Source organism: Nicotiana attenuata, chromosome 1, assembly GCF_001879085.1.
Source record: "Nicotiana attenuata strain UT chromosome 1, NIATTr2, whole genome shotgun sequence".
Taxonomy (NCBI): Eukaryota; Viridiplantae; Streptophyta; class Magnoliopsida; order Solanales; family Solanaceae; genus Nicotiana; species Nicotiana attenuata.
Window position 1 is genome coordinate 33,781,019 of NC_031989.1, and position 9,305 is coordinate 33,790,323.

The window sequence follows — 9,305 nt, forward strand, 5'->3', positions numbered from 1 at the left end:
CAATTAAGTACACTCTACCCACCCCCCCCCCCCCCCCAAAAAAAAAAATGAAGGCAAAAGAAAGACAATTGGATTGACAGGATGCATAAGATATTCTGTGTGGTAAACCAGTTACTTCAGCTCAACCTTATGTGTTGTGTCAACTTTTTCCAAGGATTTGATCTTTCTTTGCTCAATTCACCTGACTAATGAAGATCCCGTTGAAATAATGCGTGCGTTCACATACTCTGTCAGCATACCTGGTCTAGTTGCAATTATCGTACTTTCACTTATTTCGTTAGAATAGCTACTTGCATCATTTGGTCCAAGAGGCTCTGCATCCACTAACCTAGGGGCTAATGCCTCCCCTGTCTTGTCTCTTCTTTCTGCAGAGAGGATGAGGTTTTTATTTGATTCTGCCTTTCTTCTTTCTGTTTCTCCATCTTATAGATTACCAATGAGTCAACTTATTTCGATCCATTTCTTTTCCATCTTTTGCTCCTATACCACTCGCATTGGTTATACCAAAATGTTTCTTTTTGTTTGCAACCTCAGTTTGTCAAGTACTAATTTGATATCTTAATGCTTCATCGCAAAAGCCCTCATGCTTTGAGGATGGGGTAAAGAGATTTTCGAATTCGTTTTATTACTTTTAGGTTTCTACTTTTTAAATATTTTCCAGATGGATGGTGTTTACAGCTGAGGGGGGGGGGGGGGGGTATTTGGGGGACAACGAGGGAGAATTTTTTTTTTAATCTATGTGTGCTCTTTTTGTTGCAAATATAGTTTCCAACATTTAGTTCCCTAGCTCACTTTATCTTGCTTGGTGATGTGTGATTCAACAGAAGGTGTGGGGAAGTGCCCGGTTTGTCGCAAGTCTTTTCTAGCGAAGGACATCGAGCACGTGCTAGACTTCGTGAAGACTCAGCATGCTGTGGTATGTTATGAAAATATCTTTTTTTTTAAGCCAACTCGTATCTTTTCCCTAATTTCTAGGTAGAGAAGATACTTTGATTTGGTGTAATGTTTTAACAGCTGCTCGTATGAGAATTCGACAAGTAAAATTTCTTCTCTTTTACTTGGGGCAAGGTAACTACTAACGAGCAAAAAGAATTGGGAGGTGTTATTTTTCACTCCTTGCTGTGAATTATTTGAGCATCCAAACATAGAACTCTTCTGAATGTCCTTATGCATCCGATACGATGTATTTTGTATCTCTAACAACCTCTTGCACATGTAACCTAATTCTGGGGTTCATACGGGGATTTGAACGTAGATTTGAGATCGTCAGAAAGGGTTTGTTAAAAGATTGTCAGAAAGAGTTTGTAAAAGGTATTGCCTACTGAAAGTGGAACAAATAAAATAGGAGACTTGATATGCTAAAATCTGAAACAAATTACAGTTGGTTAGTGCCCTTGGTTAGTACTAAATGAAATGAAGTGTTTGTTTTTGGTATAGTTACAGCATTTTGTTATTTATATTGGAGGTAGTCTGGTAGAGCGAGTGATATTTGTTCATCTTTTGAATCCAGACTTCCAGTGGATCTGAAGTCAACAATGAGGACAAGATTCTTTCCTCGGACTCGGAAAAACTAAGAAGAAAGAAATTTGATGCAATTCTGAAACTCCAGCAAGAGAAGGGTGGCTTAATTGAAATAAAGAAGCATGAAGTGTTGCGGCCAGGTATTTATCTTCCACAACCTGCTGCATTACCCTCGACTGCACCCACCGAAGAGGCAAATGAGCAAAAAGACAGAGATCTGGCAGCCAACCCCAGAACAAATTCTAGTGCTTCCTCAAACAAACCTAGTACCAGTAGAGCGAGAAACACCGGCACAAAGAAAAACAGGGGGCACAGTTCAAGAAAACAAGCGACTCAGTGGGTTAAGAAAGAAAATAGTAATACAGCATGATATGAAATCTGTATTATTTTATAAGAATAGCTGAAAGGAAAGAAAAGTATCATTTTTTGTGATTGTTTAGCGATTTGTTTACATGATCAATTAACATATCAATATCAAGAAGGGTTAAGTTGTGGTATAATTTGCGAAATCAAGGAAGTTGGCAGATAAGTTGGTGCCATCTACTGTTTATTGTGCAGACAGTGTCACGATTTGTCTCACTTGGTATTTTCTTCGATATCTTTCTCCAAGACAAAATATGTTAAGAGTTTTCGAGAACAATTGCTTCTGTCTTGTTCCAGCTCTAAACTGAATTTGGTGCAATGCTGTGCTTTCACTATAAATTTTATTGTGTCAGATGTGACTGGAGAGATAAATCTGACTTGCAGCTCTAAGGTACGTTTTGCTGCCAAATCATTTGGAGGATCGTCTGGTAAGTAATAAGTGTCAATGTTATTAAGAGATCAGACTTCAAAACAGAGAAAAAGCAATTTTGTTTGTAACATGATTGTGGCAAGAAGTAACGGTTTTATTTTTTCAGTCACCATAATTGTAGTACTTTGTAGCTATCATTTCATGCAAAAAAAAAAAAAAAAATTTATTTCCCTTTGTTGGAGCTAGTTATTGCTCCTCTAGTGACTCAAACCCACAATCATGGGGCTGTAGGTGGAGGGTGTTGACCATCTGAACAACCTCATGTTTAAAATAGGTAGTTAAATGACTGCTAAAAATAGGTTACTATTTCATATATCTAAACCATTGCAAAAATTGATGGTATATATTGATACATAATAAACATGCCAAGTATACACAACATTATACGCAGTTCTACAATGCATAAAATATAATTTCATAAAAACATTTGTTGCATGTGCAAGAGTTTTAGATTCATTTACTGTGATCAATCGCTTTATTCGTATTAATTCCATGCATAAAATTATGTGAGAAACATGCCATTTCAGCATAAAACAAGCTGTGAAAGGGGTTATCGCTCATGGTATTTGTGTCAAATCAAATTGAAAACATGTTAGAAGGTCAGAGTATTACATACAACGTCACTGAGATCATATATTTCAACGATCCCCTCAATCTCAACCCTAATCATGCAATATTACGACATATAAATATGCAACTTAATAAAAGCGAGTCATGTGGTTTAGTGATCACTCATATTACGACGGCCCTTAATCTCTCTTACGCTTGTCTCTAACGACCAATCTCAAACAAATTCTCCTACAATCAAATAGGGAACTCCAAGCCCTTAGGTTCATAACTTAAGTATGCAGTGTTTATAAGTTGGTTGTATAAGAAAAAATAAATCCTAATCATATTATGCTACGATTTTTTTTTTTTTTTTGGGTGCCTCACGTATCCTTTTAGGAACTGAACAAGTATAACTATCGTAAATAGTTTAGCCAAGGATTATTCATAATATAACTCCATATCAAAATAATATAGCAGAAGTAGTTAATCAGAAAGGAAGTTAGAATATTCCAAATTAGTTTAGCATAATTAGATGTAAAAATAGCACGGGCTAGCCAGTTTTCGGACTGGTCATTCAAAAATAGCCAGTGTTTGCAAAGTCATAGAAAAATAACCACTATTTTGCTGCAACAGGGAAAGTTCCAGCGTAATATACTGTGCACCTATGTATGAACTTCTAGCGTATTATGCTGGACTCCAACACGCGAAAAGTTCCAGCATAATATACTAGAGATTGGAGCACCTGTGTATAAACTTCCAGCATATTATGCTGGACCGGTATATTGTACTGGAACTCCAGTATATTATGCCGGAAGTCCAGTATATTAGTATATTATACTAGAGTATTTTCCGGATTTTGAACAGTGTTTTCGTTCAGATTTATCTTTACATGAAAAGTTGCTAAATTTCGATTATTTTTAAAACTGTGACTATTTTTAAATGACCACTTATAAATCTGGCTATTTTTAAATTTCTCCCTAATTAGACACACAAAGATTGAAGAATAATTATGACATACTTGGCAATTGGCATCTTTACTTTCGGTTAGAAGGAAGGAATAACACGTAGCCTTATACGAATTCCGAAGTGGCATTTCGACTTTTATCCCTGGCTAATGACTAAAATAAGTACTAGTGTACTAATTTTTATATGACGATAGCCACCTTAACTTATCCAGTTTATCAAAACTTGCGTTCTAAAATATAGCTGAGGTTTTTCACTTTTATAACTTGTTAATTGAGGATTAGCATCTTTTCGTCTAGTTAACAATAATCTTGAATGATGTCAACAGATTTTAATACCAAAACACAATATAATTATGAGCCAACATTCCATGCATGAGACCCAATAAACGAATAGGATTTAGGATCCAAAAATAATACTGATGATTTTCAGTAGTAATCCTTTTATGTGAAGTTCATGGAACCTTACCAACTTTATGGGGATCACTTTAATTTATAATTAACCCAAAAATAGAGCCTAAAATTGGAGCATACCTTTTATTATGGATATTCTTACACGATCTAAATTACATAAGATTCTCGGTCATAGTTTCAATGTGAATTCTTTCTTTAGTTAAAAGACCTTATGCCTATCTCTCTTTCGATATAATGTTTACGTACTCCTCTTTTTAGAAGAATGATGGCTTTCAATGTATGACCTAATCTCAAAATATATTAGTTGTCGTTGTGAATTTAGATATCTTACCTTTATATATTTTTTTAAAAGGAAAACGTCCAAATACACCCCTATGTTTGCAATTTGTATTACATTTATAGTTATCATTATCTTTTGTTTCAAATATGCCCCTCCCACTAACGGTTTTCTATTGTGAAAAAATAGGTCTGATTTGTCTGATAAGGCGAATTGTTCAGGCATCTTTCAAATTATTACAGAGGTTATATATAAACCAATTTGATAGTCTAAAATCAAGCTAACGAAAGAGTTAACTGTTGCAAATGCATTTCTAAAAGAGCCCTGCAATCCTGCATATCAATCCACAAAGGATAATGTTCTAGAGGGAGATCTTGCATTAGAAAATGTGTTATTAGAAGCACACAAAAATTTCAGAAAAAAATACAATTTAATCGATTATAAGATTATTAGATTAAGGAGGAATACCTAAAACCCCCCTAAACTTGGCACGAATTATTAGTTACAGTCCTAAACTATTCGTGGTCTTAATTACCCCCTTGAACTTGGCCTTTTGAGAGCCATTACCTCCCTGGACGCTGATGTGGCATAGAGTGTGGGTGCACTGGCGAAACCAGAAATTTTTCTAAGGGTGTTCAAACTTGAAAGAAGTAAAAAAAATCCGACAAAAGGTGTTCAATATATGTTATATACTTTTAAAACCTAATATTTTATCTATATACGCAGTGTAATTTTCCGACGAAGGATGGTCATACCGTAGTGTAGCTTCGCCCATGTGTGGGTGCACTCTCTTTTAAGCGCGTGGGAGTGAAGAAAAATCGAAAAATCAGATTCCAAGTAGGTTATTTTTAATTTTTAATTGTCATATAGTCATATATAATGATTTATTTGCGACAACTATATATTTCTTTTTGCTTCATCTTAGCATACAATGTGGACTTTACTCTAACTTTTATTCTTTTTTATTTCTTCTATAGATATAATGTCTATTTGTTCCAACTGCATATTTCTTCTTTTTTTGGGTCAAATTTGTAAAAAGTTTGGTTGGAACTTCATCATTTTAGCCAAATAGAAAACTTTTAATTAGTAAAAATAATGGAGTACTAGTTGTGTATTTCGTGTTATTTTTTTTGTTAGATATCGTTTCTATTTATTTTAGTTGAGTACTTTTATTTTCGAGTCAAATCAGTAAAAAAATTGTGTACAACTCCATTATCTTTTACCAACTAAAAAAGGTATAGCCAAAATAGTGAACTTGCAATTGTACACTATTTTTATTTCTTCTTTTGATGCAATAATTATTTATTTCAATTGTGTATTTCTACTTTTTCAGTTAAAATCTGTAAAAAAAGAACATATTTATTTCTACAACTCTATAATTCAAAGCTATATAAGAAATTATAGCCAAAATAATAACAAACTATGTATTTTTATATCTTTTTAGATCCTTGTTTATTTATTTCAATTGTATAAATCTTTATTTTCAAGTCAAATTCAAAAATGAATAACTAAGACTTTATTATTTTTAGCCAAATAAATATATTTAGCCTAAATAATGTAGTTTTATTATAAATATTATCTGAAAAAGATTAAAAAAGTACTAACACACTTAAAAGGGTAAACAAAATATTTTAGTATTCCAAAAAAATTGTCACATGAGCAGGAAAATCCACGTGGCATGTGAGTGCATGCCACTTTCTTGGGATGAGATCGTCCAAGGGGTAACAACTATCGAATAACCAAGTATATGGGGGTAAGTAAGACCACGGATAATTTAAGGATACAACCAATAATGCGTGCCTAGTTTTGGGGGGGGGGGGGTTGCCTAAGATTAGTTGTCATTTTTGTGTTGTTAATCCAACTTTTAAAGAGTGTTACTCATAAAATAATGAACTATTTAAATAACTATGATAGTATAAACGAGTTTTACACTGTACATATGTAATCTAAAACTTTATTATCTTTTATTAGTCCCCGTTAGTATTTGGCGTCAGCAAGGAAAAATTTCGAAGTCAGATTGTAAAGTATATTCATTCCGTCGTCCTTTTTGTTGCTCCATGGTAATTTGAGACATTTCAAATTTTATAGTACTAACTTTTTATCCTTCCTTTCATCATTGTTTTGACATGTTGCTTTCATTAGTTTAATATTAATTCTGCTTTTCTTATATTCGTCATCAATATTAAAAGTAAGATCTTCCCAAAAAAATTAAGATTTAAGAGAAGTAGAATTAAGGATCTAAATCCAACATGCATTATCTTTCAGTTGCTAACACTTTTGTCCCCACCAAATTAAGCAGATTATACTTATCCCATGAAAACTCAATGCACCTAATTCCTCTCTATCAATTAGTCCTTTCCCTAAGAATATTCTCCCCACAACCACCTCCTCTTTTGACTTGGGATAGTTCCGTTAATTAGCAACTATAAATTTAGCCAAAATGTGAGTATAGTATTCCTCAACACAAATATATTATACAAACTAACCGCAAATTTAATTTGCAACATATATAAAATGCACTGCCCAAATCAACTACTTTTAACCAACCACATGCATTTTGGACTTGCAATGCCTAATACTAATTGGCAATGCAACTCTAAAATTAGTTATGCTCCGAGCAGTAGTCTAAAACTGAGTACTGCTCGGAGTATCAAGATCAGCAATTCCGACCATAATTGCCTCATTATTGACGATAAAGACTAACTCGGAAAGAGGTGGATGGAATTTCAAGGAATCAAGAATTGGGATGGTTTGCTTGATCCACTAGACGATGATCTTCGCAAGGAGATTCTAAGGTATGGAGAGTTTGTCGAAGCAGCCTATTGCTGCTTCGACTTTGACACGTCATCAGCCACGTATACGACCTGTCGGTATCCAACGTGTACGATGCTGACACACTGCGGACTAGGTCAGAGTGGGTATAAGGTCATAAAAAACTTGCTTGCCACGTGTGCTGTTCAAATGCCACGGTGGACTGAGAGATTTCCTAATTTGGTGTCGCCGCGGTGCAGCTGGATTGTTTACGTGGCGGTATGCGATGACGTGGACGAGATTGCCCGGCTAGGTCGCCGAGACGTGGTGATTGCTTTTAGAGGTACTGCCACTTGTTCAGAATGGCTTGAAAATTTACGTGCCACGTTAACTTGCTTGCCTGATGACATGGCACCTCAAAATGAAAATAGTCATGAACCCATGGTACAGAGTGGACTCTTGAGCCTGTACACTTCGAAAAATGAAGGGAATCCAAGTTTACAAGATATAATAAGAGAAGAAATTGCGAGCATTCTCAGTATAACAGTTACAGGACATAGTCTTGGAGCTGCCTTAGCTACACTTACAGCATACGATATAACAACAAAATTTAATCACTTGCCTATGGTGACAGTGATATCATTTGGAGGACCTAGGGTTGGTAACAAAAGCTTTAGGTGCCAATTTGGAAAAAATGGAACTAAGGTACTCAGAATTGTCAACTCTGATGATCCCATAACAAAAGTTCCGGGATTCGTGATCGATGACGTGGCAAGCCATGGGGCTGCCACGCTGGCAAGATTGCCAAGCTGGCTTGGAAAGTACATGGAAGATACCTTAGCAAAGGAAATGTAACAAAATGTCACGATTTGAAGACATATTTGCACTTGGTGAACCATTTTGTTAGCTCATCGTGTCCCCTTAGAGCCACAGCTAAGAAAGTAGTAGTATTAAAGAGAAAACAACATGAAAGAAAAGGAGCTATAGATTTAGTTTGATGAATTTTCTTTGCTCTGTAGAATAAGAATAAGAATACAATACCTCTTACCATTTTTGGAGTCCGCAATATCCGGTCGGTGGCCATCCTGAGAGACGGCTTTTCCATTATCTTTTAAGAAAGTCTTGTCCTCATTGTATATCCTCGACGAAGAATACGGTATTTTTATTGTATATATGAAGATACATGAGTTGCTGGATTAAATTTTACCGGCGGTCATTCAACTTATAGTTTGTAACACAAAAGTCATTTTTATATTTTTTGACTTTGAGCTTGTAACATAAAAGTAACTTTTCTATTTTTTGTCACATAAAAGTCATTCACCTTTCTGACGATCTCAAGTCTACGTTCGGGATTTGAACCCCAGAATTAGGTTAAATGACTTTTATGCGATAAAAATTCTTACAAATGTGATTTTTGTATTACAAACTCAAAATTGAATGATTTATGTTACAAAAAATAAAAATAGAAAGTAATTTTTGTGTTATAAACTCAAAATTTACTGTATATATATTCTGAATATTTTTCTCGACTAATCCTTATAGGAAATTCGAACTCAGAGCGTATATGGTTTTTCACCGAGGAGTGGATCAAGCAATCGACTGCATCAAAGCATTATCTGAAAGGAAGGTTGTAGTTTTAGTTAAAGTTTGCTGAGCTTTACTTAACTCCCTATAGATCTATGCTAAATCTGGAAACGCAAAGCTTTTAGCATTGGAATTATATAATGAACCATGTTATGTTATCCCTGATATTTTGTGGTCGAAATTGTGAAACTCAAGTAAAATTAACAAATTTGTCCAATATTATGTAGGTGTTTAGTTTCTGATCAATTATCAATTCTTTTATGAGCTAAAGAATGAACATCAAGTCATTGCCACAGTTAAAGCAAGAATGTGAAAACTAACAAATGAAAATAGTCTACTAGCATACATTTTGAAGAGGGCGAGGTCTTATATGCTGTTTCAGGCATGCTAAAAAATGATTATTTGGACTCAGTAAACCTTTTTATCTCAGTGTTGCGCAAGCTTACATATATTT

General features: G+C 34.6%; 2 protein-coding genes across 2 annotated transcripts in view; both read left to right on the forward strand.

Moving 5' to 3' along the window:
• LOC109224293 (E3 ubiquitin-protein ligase RNF25) overlaps window positions 1–2,223 on the forward strand; it is a 10,344-nt gene extending 8,121 nt beyond the window's left edge. Inside the window, exons 6-7 of the mRNA XM_019388883.1 lie at window positions 825–916; window positions 1,511–2,223. Coding sequence (XP_019244428.1) covers window positions 825–916; window positions 1,511–1,891 — 473 coding nt within the window. The 3' untranslated portion in view covers window positions 1,892–2,223. The remainder of the gene's footprint in view (window positions 1–824; window positions 917–1,510) is intronic.
• LOC109240614 (phospholipase A(1) DAD1, chloroplastic-like) lies at window positions 7,235–8,122 on the forward strand. The gene has a single exon (XM_019407283.1). The coding sequence runs from the start codon at window positions 7,235–7,237 to the stop codon at window positions 8,120–8,122; it is 888 nt and encodes a 295-aa protein (XP_019262828.1).

Coding starts and splice junctions, on each gene's coding strand:
- LOC109240614 (XM_019407283.1), top strand. CDS start 7,235: ATGGAATTTCAAGGAATCAAGAATTGGGATGGTTTGCTTGATCCACTA.